We start from the raw sequence: 15,722 nt of genomic DNA on the forward strand, positions 1-15,722 counted from the left end.
ATCCTGGAACTCCCTTCCTAACAGCACTGTGGGTGTACCTAGCTCACATGGACTGCAGCGGTTTAAGAAGGAAGCTCACCACCACCTTCTCAACGGCAATTAGGGATGGGCAATAAATGCTGACCTAGCCAGCGACACCCACATCCCATGAAATATAAAAAACATGGTAGAACAAACAAGGAATGATACCCAAGCTCTGGAATTCCCTCCCTCAACTCCTCTGCCTCTCTCTCTGCCTTTAAGACACTCCTTGCAACCTCTTTCAAACATTTGTTAACTTGTCCTAATATCTCCTTATGTGGTTCGGTGTCAAATTTTGTTTGATCATTACTGTGTTTTATTATGTTAAAGACTATATAGAAATGCAAGTTACTGGCGCTGCTTGTCCGGAAAAAATCTGTCTTCTCGAGTGTTCCAAGCCCTTTGGATCACAAATTACCGAACAGACTAAAAATAAGTAAGCAAAATGAAGAAAGCCAACCAGCCAGTTCCTGCACTTATCCTGATCTAGGGACAACCTGGGCGGGTTAGAGAGAAGCCAAGCAGTCACTAATCTGGAGAAACGTCCAACAACAATTTACCTCAAATTAATCTCAGGACCTATTTAGATGACTCATATAATCTACAGCACAAAAACAGGCCATTCAGCCCGATCCCTCGCCATCAAATTCCATCAGCCCTAAACTTCTCTTCCTTTCTCTGTCATGTGTTTATCTAGCTTCCCCTTAAATGCATCTCTGCTATTCACCTCAACCACTCCTTGTGGTAGCAAGTTCCACAGGGAATACTTTAGGCAATGGGCTTAAAGGTTCAGACCAGGGTAGCTGTTAAACATTATGTCCCACAGACCAGTCTAACAGTGAGAAACAGCACAGGAGAGCAGTTAATATATACAAAAACATTTTTTTTAAATGAACAATCGCAGCATCCCTTCACCAATCCACCAAACAGTTTCATTTTTTAAAATTGTTCCCACTGACTGAAGGGTCAATAACCAGGGGACACGGGTTTAAGGTAATTGGCAAAAAAGATAGAAGTGAGATGAGAATTTTTTTTTTCATGCGAGTTATTGTGATCTGAAATACATTGCTTGAAAAGGTGGTGGAAGCAGATTCAATAGGGAATTGGATAAACACTTGAATGGGAGATAATTGTAGGGCTAAGGGGAAAGAGCAGGGGACTGAGATTAATTGGACAGCTGTTTCAAAGGCCTGGACTGCAATGATGGGCTGAATGGCTTCCTTCTTCTGCAGTGTAAGGTTCTATGTTTCTATCTTTTTATATACATTACTCTGCATCTTTTCAGTTTGCCTTTAAGGGGGTTGGGAGAAAGAGGAAGGGGAAAAATGAATTGGATTAGAGGAACTTTAAAAATAATATATTTAAAGCCTTTAACAAACATCATTTTGAGGTTTTTTTTAAAAAAAACTATAATTAACAACTCGACACCCTCACCCCCAAGAAAAACTCCAGCACATAATGTCACAGATTTTGTGATGCCCTTCTGATATTTTTCTGCAGTGTCATTTTTATTGAGAAAATATCAGACTTACATCACAGATATCAATCTAAAGGCAAAGCATAAAATGCAATCTTAAGAAACATGGTTTTTGAGGTTTTGGAGAGTTTTACCAGCTCTTTAAATAGTGTTCTACACTGCACATTATACAAAAAAAAAAACTGCAAATGTCTAATCTCACAATATATACAGTAGAAGGCAGCATTTAGAGGTGAGGATACATATATATATATTATATTATTTTATATGACACACAAACATTGATTCCAGAACAATTTTGCTCTCATAGCTAGACTGCATTCCTAATTCCTTAACACAGAAGAGTCCATTGTACAGGCACAATTCTCTCGTGTCTATCTCTGTCTTCTCCACTTTGCTGATACAGTACATTTTATTTAAAAAGTAAAAATAAAATTTACATTTAAAAGGGGAGGGGAAGAAAGAATGAATGAATGCCTCGTCCTATTTGCTCAAAGTGTAGTGGCACTGCGCACACACAAACACAGTCTCCCGTTGGGCATCTGGCGCTGGAAGAGAGAGAAAAAGATTATAACACGATATAATCTGTGGCCAACATTTTCTCGGTGGGCAGAGTCATACATTTTGCTGTTTCCTCTCATTCAGCCTGGAGGGTGGAAAGTCTTGATTGTAAATCCCAGTACAGATTCCTGTCAACATTGTCCATTAGCAGGCTCTTTCCAGGAAGATGACATCCCCTCCAATCAAGATGTATAAATAGAGTGTTGGGCCCAATTGAAAGGCACTACATCGGACATCTCATCTGAGAAACAGGCAAACTTCCACACTGAAGGAAAATGGGGGCCTGGGTTCGAAATCAACTCAATCAGAATAGAGTGGAAGCGATCTCAGGATGAACCTCCCAAGAAATGAGTTTAGGCAGTCTCAATGGAGTGTCAAATGGGCATGCAACCCAAAATTGGCCCTTAATCAATGGTCATTGGAAACCTTGTTCAGAGAAGTTGCAGGTGGGAAACAAAAACTCCTGCAATATGGGTTCTAAAGTCTATTGTTCGGGTAAATGAGCAAAAGGAGCTTTCAGTTGCATGATATCTGATCTTCGCTGCCAATGCTGGGAGCCTCAAGTTGAAAGTGCTCCATTCCCCAGCACTTGCATCTCATTCCGATGAGCATCAAAAGTCAGATTTTTGGTTTAAAAATAGGTGAGTCAAAACTTCAATCTGAACCTGGCGGAGAGTTTTGTGTTGTTACAGCTATACAAAGCCCTGGTTAGACCACACCTGGAGTGGCGTGTTCATTTCTGGGCATCACACCTTAAGAAGCTTACATTGGCCTTCAAGAGACTGCAACACAGGTTTACCAGAATGATGCATGGACTCCAAGACTTAAATTACAAGGCGAGATTACACAAATTAGGGTTGTATTTCCTGAAATTCAGAAGATTAAGGTGTGACCTGGTATTAAGGAGAACTGATAAGGTAGATAGAGAGAAATTGTTTCTGATGGTTGGGGAGTCTAGAACTAGGGAGCAGTCTAAAAGTTAGAGCCAGGCCTTTCAGGAGTGAAATTCAGAAGCACTTCTACACACAAAGGGTGGTAGAAGTTTGGAACTTGATTCTGCAAATGGCAAGTGATGCTGTGTCAATTGTTAATTTTAAATCTGACATTGGTAGATTACTGTTAATCAAAGGTATTAAGGGATTATGGGGTCAAGGCAGGTATATGGGGTTAGGTCGCAGAACAACCATGATCGTATTGAATGATGGAACAGGCCCAAGGGGCTAAATGACCTGCACCTATGTTTCTAAGTAAGGACAAGGAGGTTGCAGGATTCTATCTGAATTGGAAGTTTAGTAGTGAGGTGCTGGAACCACAAAGCTGTTAAGACTATTCTTCATGCACATGGAACATTCAGTTGGCACTTGCAGTGGAGTTATTTTTATTTTACTGCAAATATTTACTGGAACTAAAATATTTTAATAGATGAAACAAACCAGGCATACTGCATACATAGGTTTGAAACATTTGGTTCAGCGAAGAAATTAAGCCAAAATTCATCCATAATTAGCTTCACAGATGCATGTTTTTTTGCTCTCAGTTTTCTCTACTCTTCTCAAAGAGGTGACACATACTGCGGCCAGCTCCGTAGGCAGTGGCCCCACTCTTTTTGTAGGAGTCTACACAATTTCATCTCAGTATTTCCTAAGTGGTGAGAGGCTGGAAAGTGTTGAACTTCAAAGGGACTTTGGTGTCCTTGTTCATGAGTCACTGAAAGCTAACATGCAGGTACAGCAAGCAATTAAGGTAAATGATATGTTGGCCTTTATTAAAAGAGGATTTGAGTATAGGAGTAAAGATGTCTTACTACAATTATATAGAGCCTCAGTGAGACTGCACCTGGAGTATTCTGTGCAGTTTTGGTCTCCCTTACCTAAGGAAAGATATACTTGCCATCGAGGGAGTGCAACGAAGGTTCACCAAACTAATTCCTAAGATGGAGAGATTGTCCTATGAGGAAAGATTAAAATAGACTGGGCCTTTACTCTCTGGAGTTTAGAAGAATGAGAGGTGATCTCATTCAAATGTGCAAAATTCTTACAGGGCTCGACAGGGTAGACACAGGAAGGATGTTTCCCCTGGCTGGGGAGTCTAGAACCTGGGAACGCAGTCTCAGAATAAGAGGCAGGCCATTTTAGGACTGAGAGGGAGAGAAGTTTCTTCACTCAGAGGGTGTTGAATTTTTGGAATTCTCTGCCCCAGTGGGCTGTGGAGGCTCAGTCATTGATTTCGTTCAAGACCAAGATTGATGGATTTCTACATATTAAAATCATCAAGGGATTCGCGGGTAGTGCAGGAAAATGGTGTTGAAGTAGATCAGTCATGATCGCATTGAATGGCGGAGTGGGCTTGAAGGGATACTCCTGATACTATTTCTAGTATTCTTGCACACAATGAGTGTCCACAGGCACTTTGAGCTGGAGAGGGGTGAAGGGGGCAGGAGGGATATTACACCAAGTCCAATCATGTCCAGACAAAAGAGGTTCACTAGATATCAACCAGGAGCTGGAAACGTAACTGCTTTTTCCCTTACCAAGCCCAGACGCACTAAGGTTAGTCACAGGACATATATGTGTCACCCACAAAACTGAGATCAGAAAACTCAGCACAGTCTGAGGATCACACCTAGGACTTTCTGGGCCTGCAGTAGTACACTAGGCAGTGCAGTCTCCCTCTGAATCAGCAGGGAGCTTCCTTGACTTGATTTTGTGCTCAAAGTACAGAAGCAGTTGCATATATATTATATGCTGATGGTGAATTAACTTTGCTAAATTTTTAATTGAAAATCGAAAGACACAAAAAGACACAAAAAGACAAGAGAAATAGTAACAGTCATAATTACCAGTTGCTCCCATTGATGATTTGGGAACTTTGAATGAACAGCATCTCGAGCAATAGCTGTTCCCGCAGTTGCTGCAGTTACGCTAAGCATGGGCAGAAAAAAGAATTGTGATGAAAGGAGCAGGTACTTAACACATACCCGGTATATTAGCAGTATTAAATACCAATATGTTGTCTATACAACATTAATAATTGATCCATGCATTCCACTGATCTGATCCATATGCAGCACTAGCTATCAATACGCAGCTCTGTACACAGCTTTAACTACGTGATATCCAGTCTGTACACAGCAATAACTATTGGTACCTAGTCTGTAGATGGCACTAACTATTGATACCCTGTCTGTACACAGCACTAATTCAGTCCATGCAAAACTCTAATCTATACATAGCAATAAGCTGGGAGAGTGAGGGAGCAGTCGGCGGGTGGGAGGGGTGAGGTGGGGAGCATTGTCAGCAAGGTAATTACAGTTGGGTACCCAGAACAGAGATTTAAGAAAGGTTTGTGAAAGGGGTAGTGGACTAAAATGTACCCAAATGCCCCATAGGAAAAATGAAAATGATGGCGAGTAAAATAAATGAATAAGACCTCAGATATTATGGCTCAACAAAATGCAGTAATGGCCACGATGTTATCTATGGCGCCTTTCACGGCTTCAGGACATCCCAGAGTGCAGCCAATGAGGTGTAGTCACTGTTGTAATGTAGGAAACGTGGCAGACAATTTGTGTTCAGCAAGCTTGCACAAACAGCAATTTTTTTTTTATTCGTTCATGGGATGTGGACATCACTGCCCATTTATTGCCCATCCCTAATTGCCCTTGAACTGAGTGGCCATTTCAGAGGGCATTTTAAGAGTCAACCACATTGCTGTGGATGTGGAGTCACATGTAGGCCAGACCAGGTAAGGACGGCAGATTTCCTTCCCTAAAGGACATTAGTGAACCAGATGGGTTTTTACAACAATCGACAATGGCTTCATGGTCACACTAGACTAGCTTTTGAATTCCAGATTTATTAATTGAATTTAAATTTCACCATCTGCCGTGGTGAGATTCGAACCCACGTCCCAATGTGATAAGGATAATAATAACAGGAAATGCTGGAAATACTCAGCAGGTCTGGTAGCATCCATGGAGAGATAAGCAGAGTTAACGTTTCAGGTCAGTGACCCTTCATCAGAACTGGCAAAGGTTAGAAATGTAAAAGGTTTTAAGCGGAGATGGGGCAAGAAATAACAAAAGGGAAGGTGTTGATAGGACAGAGGGTCACAGAGAAGAAATGACCAGCAGGTCATGGAGCAAAGGCAAATGGTATGTTAATGGTGTGTTGAAAAACAAAGCGTTAGTGCAGAGAGGGTGTTAATGGACAGAAAAATGAACAGCCCTGGCCCAAAGCACAATCATGAAAAAAAGTGGGCAGGCACATGGTAAGAATATGAATGATGAAACAAACTAAAATAAAATGAAATAAAAAGAAAAATGAAAAAAGAACTGAAAATAAAAAGGGGGGGGGGGGGGGGGGGGGGTGCCTGTCATGCTCTGAAATTATTGAACTCAATGTTCAGTCCAGCATGCTGTAGTGTGCCTAATCGGGAAATGAGATGCTGCTCCTCGAGCATTGATGTTCACTGGAACACTGCAGCAAGCCCAGGACAGTGATGTGGGCATGAGAGCAGGGGGTGGTGGTGGTGTTGAAATGGCCAGCAACCAGAAGCTCGGAAGTGTTCCACAAAGCATTCACCCAATCTGCATTTGGTCTTCCCAATGTAGAGGAGACCACATTGTGAGCAGCGAGTACAGTATACTAAATTGAAAGAAGTACAAGTAAATCGCTGCTTCACCTGAAAGGAGTATTTGGAGCCTTGGATAGTGAGGAGGGAGGAGGTAAACGTGCAAGTATTACACCTCCTGCGATTGCATGGGAAGGTGCCGTGCGAAGGGGACGAGGTATTGGGGGTAATGGAGGAGTTGACCAGGGTGTCACAGAGGGAATGATCCCTTTGGAATGCTGACAGGGGAGGGAATGGGAAGATGCCTTTGGTGGTGGCATCACGCTGGAGGTGGCGGAAATGGTGGAGGATGATCCTTTGGATGTGGAGGCTAGTGGGGTGGAAAGTGAGGACAAGGGGAACCCTGTCGCGATTCTGGGAGGGAGGGGAAGGGGTGAGGCTAGAGGTGCGGGAAATGGACCGGATACGGTAGAGGGCCCTGTCAACCACAGTGGGGGGGAATCCTCAGTTGAGGAAAAAGGAAGACATATCAGAAGTGCTGCAGTGGAAGGTTGCATCATCAGAGCAGATGCGTCGGAGACGGAGAAACTGGGAGAATGGAATGAAGTCCTTACAGGAGGCAGGGTGTGAAGAAGTGTATCGCAGGAGGTGTAATACCTGCACTTTTACCTCCTCTCTCCTCACTATCCAGGGCCCCAAACACTCCTTTCAGGTGAAGCAGCAATTTACTTGCACTTCTTTCAATTTAGTATACTGTATTCGCTGCTCACAATGTGGTCACCTCCACACTGGGGAGACCAAACGCAGATTGGGTAACCGTTTTGCGGAACACCTCCGCTCAGTCCGAAAGCATGACCCCGAGCTTCCTGTTGCTGGCCATTTCAACACTCCCTGCCTGCTCTCATGCCCTGTCTGTCCTGGGATTGCTGCAGTGTTCCAGTGAACAGCAATGCAAGCTCGAGGAACAGCATCTCATTTACCAATTAGGTACGCTACAGCGTGCCAAACTGAACATTGGGTTCAATAATTTCACAGCATGACGGGCCACCCTTTTTCTTTTCAGTTATTTTTTCTTTTCTTTTATTTAGTTTGTTTCATCATTCATTTTCTTACCATGTGCCTGCCCACTTTTTTTCATGTCCGTGCTTTGGGTTAAGGCTGTTCATTTTTCTGTCCATTAACACCATCTCTGCACTAATGCTTTGTCTTTCAGCACACCATTAACATACCCTTTGGCTTTGCTCCATGACCTTCTGGTCAGTTATTCTCTGTGACCCTGTCCTATCAACACCTTGCCTTTTGTTATCGCTTGCCTCATCCCCGCTTTATCTGCTTAAAACCTATTAGATTTCTAACCTTTGCCAGTTCTGATGAAGGGTCACTGACCTGAAATGTTAACTCTGTTTCTCTCTCCACGGATGCTGCCAAACCTGCTGAGTATTTCCAGCATTTCTTGTTTTTATTTCAGATTTTCAGCATCTGCAGTGTTTTGCGTTTATATAAATGTGATAAGGAAATCTGCTTTCAGTGATATTGATTGAGGGATATTTGCCTGGAATATTGGTTTAGGAGAATTACCTGCTCTTCTTCAAAATAGTGTAATGGAATAGTTTACATCCACCATATAGGTCAGAGGGGGCCTCAGGTCAATGTCTCAATTAAAAACCAGCACTTCCGACAGTGCAGCATTCCCTCAGTACTCCCCGTCCGACAGTGCAGTCCTCCCTCAGTACTGCATCCGACAGTGCAGTCCTCCCTCAGTACTGACCCTCCGACAGTGCAGCGCTCCCTCAGCACTGACCCTCCGACAGTGCAGCGCTCCCTCAGCACTGCCCCTCAGTGCAGTGCTCCCTCAATACTGCCCCTCCGACAGTGCAGCGCTCCCTCAGCACTGCCCCTCCGACAGTGCAGCGCTCCCTCAGCACTGCCCCTCCGACACTGCAGCGCTCCCTCAGCACTGCCCCTCCGACACTGCAGCGCTCCCTCAGCACTGCCCCTCCGACACTGCAGCGCTCCCTCAGCACTGCCCCTCCGACACTGCAGCGCTCCCTCAGCACTGCCCCTCCGACACTGCAGCGCTCCCTCAGCACTGCCCCTCCGACACTGCAGCGCTCCCTCAGCACTGCCCCTCCGACACTGCAGCGCTCCCTCAGCACTGCCCCTCCGACACTGCAGCGCTCCCTCAGCACTGCCCCTCCGACACTGCAGCGCTCCCTCAGCACTGCCCCTCCGACACTGCAGCGCTCCCTCAGCACTGCCCCTCCGACACTGCAGCGCTCCCTCAGCACTGCCCCTCCGACACTGCAGCGCTCCCTCAGCACTGCCCCTCCGACACTGCAGCGCTCCCTCAGCACTGCCCCTCCGACACTGCAGCGCTCCCTCAGCACTGCCCCTCCGACACTGCAGCGCTCCCTCAGCACTGCCCCTCCGACACTGCAGCGCTCCCTCAGCACTGCCCCTCCGACACTGCAGCGCTCCCTCAGCACTGCCCCTCCGACACTGCAGCGCTCCCTCAGCACTGCCCCTCCGACACTGCAGCGCTCCCTCAGCACTGCCCCTCCGACACTGCAGCGCTCCCTCAGCACTGCCCCTCCGACACTGCAGCGCTCCCTCAGCACTGCCCCTCCGACACTGCAGCGCTCCCTCAGCACTGCCCCTCCGACACTGCAGCGCTCCCTCAGCACTGCCCCTCCGACACTGCAGCGCTCCCTCAGCACTGCCCCTCCGACACTGCAGCGCTCCCTCAGCACTGCCCCTCCGACACTGCAGCGCTCCCTCAGCACTGCCCCTCCGACACTGCAGCGCTCCCTCAGCACTGCCCCTCCGACACTGCAGCGCTCCCTCAGCACTGCCCCTCCGACACTGCAGCGCTCCCTCAGCACTGCCCCTCCGACACTGCAGCGCTCCCTCAGCACTGCCCCTCCGACACTGCAGCGCTCCCTCAGCACTGCCCCTCCGACACTGCAGCGCTCCCTCAGCACTGCCCCTCCGACACTGCAGCGCTCCCTCAGCACTGCCCCTCCGACACTGCAGCGCTCCCTCAGCACTGCCCCTCCGACACTGCAGCGCTCCCTCAGCACTGCCCCTCCGACACTGCAGCGCTCCCTCAGCACTGCCCCTCCGACACTGCAGCGCTCCCTCAGCACTGCCCCTCCGACACTGCAGCGCTCCCTCAGCACTGCCCCTCCGACACTGCAGCGCTCCCTCAGCACTGCCCCTCCGACACTGCAGCGCTCCCTCAGCACTGCCCCTCCGACACTGCAGCGCTCCCTCAGCACTGCCCCTCCGACACTGCAGCGCTCCCTCAGCACTGCCCCTCCGACACTGCAGCGCTCCCTCAGCACTGCCCCTCCGACACTGCAGCGCTCCCTCAGCACTGCCCCTCCGACACTGCAGCGCTCCCTCAGCACTGCCCCTCCGACACTGCAGCGCTCCCTCAGCACTGCCCCTCCGACACTGCAGCGCTCCCTCAGCACTGCCCCTCCGACACTGCAGCGCTCCCTCAGCACTGCCCCTCCGACACTGCAGCGCTCCCTCAGCACTGCCCCTCCGACACTGCAGCGCTCCCTCAGCACTGCCCCTCCGACACTGCAGCGCTCCCTCAGCACTGCCCCTCCGACACTGCAGCGCTCCCTCAGCACTGCCCCTCCGACACTGCAGCGCTCCCTCAGCACTGCCCCTCCGACACTGCAGCGCTCCCTCAGCACTGCCCCTCCGACACTGCAGCGCTCCCTCAGCACTGCCCCTCCGACACTGCAGCGCTCCCTCAGCACTGCCCCTCCGACACTGCAGCGCTCCCTCAGCACTGCCCCTCCGACACTGCAGCGCTCCCTCAGCACTGCCCCTCCGACACTGCAGCGCTCCCTCAGCACTGCCCCTCCGACACTGCAGCGCTCCCTCAGCACTGCCCCTCCGACACTGCAGCGCTCCCTCAGCACTGCCCCTCCGACACTGCAGCGCTCCCTCAGCACTGCCCCTCCGACACTGCAGCGCTCCCTCAGCACTGCCCCTCCGACACTGCAGCGCTCCCTCAGCACTGCCCCTCCGACACTGCAGCGCTCCCTCAGCACTGCCCCTCCGACACTGCAGCGCTCCCTCAGCACTGCCCCTCCGACACTGCAGCGCTCCCTCAGCACTGCCCCTCCGACACTGCAGCGCTCCCTCAGCACTGCCCCTCCGACACTGCAGCGCTCCCTCAGCACTGCCCCTCCGACACTGCAGCGCTCCCTCAGCACTGCCCCTCCGACACTGCAGCGCTCCCTCAGCACTGCCCCTCCGACACTGCAGCGCTCCCTCAGCACTGCCCCTCCGACACTGCAGCGCTCCCTCAGCACTGCCCCTCCGACACTGCAGCGCTCCCTCAGCACTGCCCCTCCGACACTGCAGCGCTCCCTCAGCACTGCCCCTCCGACACTGCAGCGCTCCCTTAGCACTGCCCCTCCGACACTGCAGCGCTCCCTCAGCACCGACCCCCCGACAGTGCAGCGCTCCCTCAGCACCGACCCTCCGACAGTGCAGCGCTCCCTCAGCACTGACCCTCCGACAGTGCAGCGCTCCCTCAGCACTGACCCTCCGACAGTGCAGCGCTCCCTCAGCACTGACCCTCCGACAGTGCAGCGCTCCCTCAGCACTGACCCTCCGACAGTGCAGCGCTCCCTCAGCACTGACCCTCCGACAGTGCAGCGCTCCCTCAGCACTGACCCTCCGACAGTGCAGCGCTCCCTCAGCACTGACCCTCCGACAGTGCAGCGCTCCCTCAGCACTGACCCTCCGACAGTGCAGCGCTCCCTCAGCACTGACCCTCCGACAGTGCAGCGCTCCCTCAGTATCGCACTGCGACTGCCAGCCTAGATTTTTGTGCTCAAGTCTCTGGAATGGAACTTGTACCCACAACCTTCTGACGCAGAGGAGAGCGCTACTCACTGAGCCACGGCTAACACCGCTGTATAACTACTCTGCTTTCTTAATTTTATTTCTTTTTTTTAAAAAAAGACAGGCATTTTGCTTATTGACTTAACAAAGGAATGAATTACTTTTTTTTTTAAATACTCACTCGCTTCTTCAGGACTGAAAACGTGGCACTGCAGCTGTTACAATTTCCTGAAATGAAGGAAAAAAAAGTGCAATAAAAACATAAATTAAAAAGCACAGCTATTAAAACAAAGCTTCTTCCACACTGACTCTGCATTCCTTTTTCTGTTATTGCACTCTTGATTGCCACAGCATGCTCTGGAACAACTAAATATTAATTCACCAGAAATGCAGTTGACATAATAGGTCTCTCGCTTTGCCCCTTTTTTTCAGGCAAACATTGCTGAACTGTATCAATTTAAATAAAAATCACAGGGTTACATTTTCCAGAGAAATGCGGTGCACAAATAACAGGCTTTTGAGCGAAAATGACTGCTTATTGTAGGAAGAGGAACAAAAAGACATAAATGGTGGTGGAGGCGGTGGGGGGGGTGGGAGAGGAGGGCGGCGCGGGGGCGGGGGTTGTTGCAGCTCCTCGATAATCTGCTGCACATCTTAGCTTTGTGATGGCCAATTAGCCTTTGCCCTCTAAGTGAGCAAATAAAACCACGGCTTCACCTCGTACCGATCTGTTGGATGAATTCCTGGCCCCACACATTCCACTGCAGTACAACAATAGCTTGCATTTACATAACACCTTTAATGTAGTAAAACATCCCAAGGCACTTTACAGGAGCATTATCAAACAAAATTTGACACAGAACCACGGAAGGAAATATTAAGAAGGATGAGCAAGAAGCTTGGTCGAAGAGGTAGATTTTCAAGGAGCAGAGAGAAGGGTGGAGAGGCAGGGAGGGAATTCCAGAGTTAGTCCTTGGCAGCTGAAAGCACAGCCGCCAGTGCCGGAGTGATGTGAATCGGAGATGTGCTGGAGGTCAGAATTGAAGGAGTGCAGAGATTTTGGAGGGTTGTAGGGCTGGAGGAGATTACAGAGACAGGGAGAGGCAAGGTCCTGAAGGGATTTGAAAAACTAGGAGAATTTTGTTTGAAAACAAGGACACCAGGCCAATTTCATCCTAAACCCAAGCCAGCCTCAATGTAAACATATTCTCAAACACTGGAGGAAATTCACAGGTACCACTAATACTTTAGAATGTCATTAAAAAGAAAAACCAGCACATTAACCTAAACAGATCTCTATTAGCAATTTTGCAAAAAAGTGAAAGAAGTGATAAGACATAATTCAGTGGGTTTATCGTTTATTTGTAATTCACTTTAACCCTTCAAACCCAGGGAAATTCCTCACTCTCTGGACCAACCATTTTATAAATTTTGCAGCTCACAAGCCGTTAATATTGCAACAATCAAACAACTCATAGACCAAGATTAGCTTTATTACGGGGCTAGTAATTTAAAATCCAATTTTAATTAAAAAATAATAAAATTTAAGCTGTTTTTCTGTTCGCCCTTTTATCCCTTTCTCTCCTACTTCACATCCTCTCCAACTCCCTTTCAGTCACTTTTCCTTTTTGTTACTCTTTCGAGTTTTACCTTTTTTCCCCAAACAAAGCTACCTTTTCAAATCACTGTAAAAATTATCACCTTCCCCACCAACCCCCCACCCGCCCCGTCTCCTCCGGTCCATTTTAGAGACGTGAAACACTTTCAAATACCCGAGTTTTCATTGTTTCAAAACTGCTCAATTGGATTGCTCTCCAACCAATCTAAAGCTTAGAATGTAAAGACTGAAGTTGTCACATCAGAGGTTAATTTTTGGGAGTACAGAAACACATAACAGAAAGGTCTCTCAAAAGCTGCACTGCCTATGAGTGTAAAGGACCAGAGGGCCAATTTCTGGCTGGCTTGAGCTTTTGAAAAAATTCAATATGTTATCCTTCAGCACTGTAAAACATCCCAAAGTGTTTCACAAAAGTGTTATCAAAAAAAATTAACACGAGCCAAAAGGAGGAGATAGTATGACAGAAGCTCAATACCATCCAGGACAAAGCAGCCCGCTTGATCAGCACCCCATCCACAAACATTCACTCCCTCCACCACCGACGCACAGTGGCAGCAGTGTGTACCATCTACAAGATGCACTGCAGCAACGCACCAAGGCTCCTTACACAGCACCTTCCAAACCCGTGACTTCTACCAACTAGAAGGACAAGAGCAGCAGATCCATGGGAACACCACCACCTGCAAATTCCCCTCCAAGCCACAAACCATCCTGACTTGGAACTATATCGCGGTTCCTTCACTGTCGTTGGGTCAAAATCCTGGAACTCCCTTCCTAATAGCACTGTGGATGTACCTACCCCACATGGACTGCAGCAGTTCAAGAAGGCAGCTCACCACCACCTTCTCAAGGGCAATTACGGATGGGCAATAAATGCTGGCCAAGCCAGCGATGCCCACATCCCATGAATGAATAATAAAAATGACCAAAAACTTGGTCAAAGTTTGCTTGTTGGTGTCATCTTCCCAGAAGGTTGACTGGGAAAAGGTATAGGTTTTAAAGAGGGAGAGAGGTAGAGAGGCTTTGGGAGAGAGTTCCAGAGCTTAGGGCCTAGATGGCTGAAGGCACTGTCACCACTGCTGGTGTGAAGGAGTGGGTGTGGATAAGAAGCCAGAATTGGTGGAATTCATAGCTCTCGGAGGGTAGTAGGGCTGGAGCAGTTACAAGGATAGGGAGAGGCGAAGGCATGATTTGAAATGTGCATGAGGATCTTAAAATGGAGGCATTCAAGGACCGAGAGCCAATGTAGGTCAGCAAACAGAAGGGTGATGGATGAATGGGACTTGGTTCACATCCTTCTTCCATTTGCGCTCCTAATTACCTATCCAGTTCCCAGTTCCCAGTGAAATTTGCTGGCCCTACTAGACAGTGGCTCTCAGAAGTCAACAGTAATTTATACAGCTCTGTGGCTATATTTATTCAAACAGCTCCTCATGCATGTACAATGCAGAGGAGTATTGCTAACCCTTCCAACAATTTGAATCCAAAGTTAATCCTGGAAATATTAAAAAGAGAAGCACAATCAAGAATAATTTCTCTCCTCTACTTTAGAACCTGAAAACATTTGAAAAAACTTTCCAGATCAGTTCAAACCAAGACCTTTGGCTAATTTGAATTCATCCTTCAAGAAACCAACCCTACAGACTACCTGTTAAAGCTCTAGTGCCCACCTGAACAGGTAAATGGAGCCTGGGTTCAACATATGGGGGGAGAAAAGAAAAATGTAGTAGTAATAAGGGATAGCATAGTTAGGGGAATAGATACTGTTCTCTGCAGCAAAGACAGGGAGTCCCGAAGGCTGTGTTGCCTACCTGGTGCCACAATTAAGGACATCTCTTCTGGGTTGGAGAGGAACTTGGAGTGGTAGGGGAAGGATCCAGTTGTCATGGTCCCATGTTGGTACCAACGGCATAGGTAGGACTAGGAAAGAGGTTCTGCTGAGGGACTATGAGCAGCTCGGGGTTAAATTAGAAAACAGAACCACAAAGGTAACAATCTCCGGTTACTACCTCAGCCACGTGCAAATTGGCATAGTGTAAATAAGATTAGAGAGGTAAACGTGTGGCTCAAAGATTGTGTGGGAGAAATGGGTTCTGATTCATGTGGCACTGGCATCAGTACTCGGGAAGGACAGAGCTGTTTATTTATTTATTTAAAGATACAGCACTGAAACAGGCCCTTCGGCCCACCAAGTCTGTGCCGACCATCAACCACCCATTTATACTAATCCTACACTAATCCCATATTCCTATCACATCCCCACCTGTCCCTATATTCCCCTACCACCTACCTATACCAGGGGCAATTTATAATGGCCAATTTACCTATCAACCTGCAAGTCTTTGGCTATGGGAGGAAACCGGAGCACCCGGCGAAAACCCACACAGACACAGGGAGAACTTGCAAACTCCACACAGGCAGTACCCAGAATTGAACCCGGGTCGCTGGAGCTGTGAGGCTGCGGTGCTAACCACTGCGCCACTGTTCCGCTAGGAAGGGCTCCATTTGAACCATACTGGGACCAGTGTCCTGGTGAATCGTATAACATGGGTTGCAGATAGGACTTGAAACTAATTAGTGCGGGAAGGGTTCAATTGAAGG

The 15,722-nt window shown here is 48.3% G+C and overlaps 1 protein-coding gene across 2 annotated transcripts in view; it reads right to left on the bottom strand.

Annotated features, from left to right (window-relative positions):
- Nucleotides 1-1,508: 1,508 nt before the first annotated feature.
- Nucleotides 1,509-15,722, bottom strand: part of zfyve27 (zinc finger, FYVE domain containing 27) — a 186,708-nt gene continuing 172,494 nt past the window's right edge. For both annotated transcript variants that reach the window (XM_068053128.1, XM_068053127.1), the window contains 3 exons: nt 11,685-11,731; nt 4,899-4,980; nt 1,509-2,046 (listed from right to left, as the gene is read on the bottom strand). In XM_068053128.1, coding sequence (XP_067909229.1) covers nt 1,982-2,046; nt 4,899-4,980; nt 11,685-11,731 — 194 coding nt within the window. In that variant the 3' untranslated portion in view covers nt 1,509-1,981. The remainder of the gene's footprint in view (nt 2,047-4,898; nt 4,981-11,684; nt 11,732-15,722) is intronic.

Source organism: Heterodontus francisci, chromosome 20 (assembly GCF_036365525.1).
Source record: "Heterodontus francisci isolate sHetFra1 chromosome 20, sHetFra1.hap1, whole genome shotgun sequence".
NCBI classification, from domain to species: Eukaryota; Metazoa; Chordata; class Chondrichthyes; order Heterodontiformes; family Heterodontidae; genus Heterodontus; species Heterodontus francisci.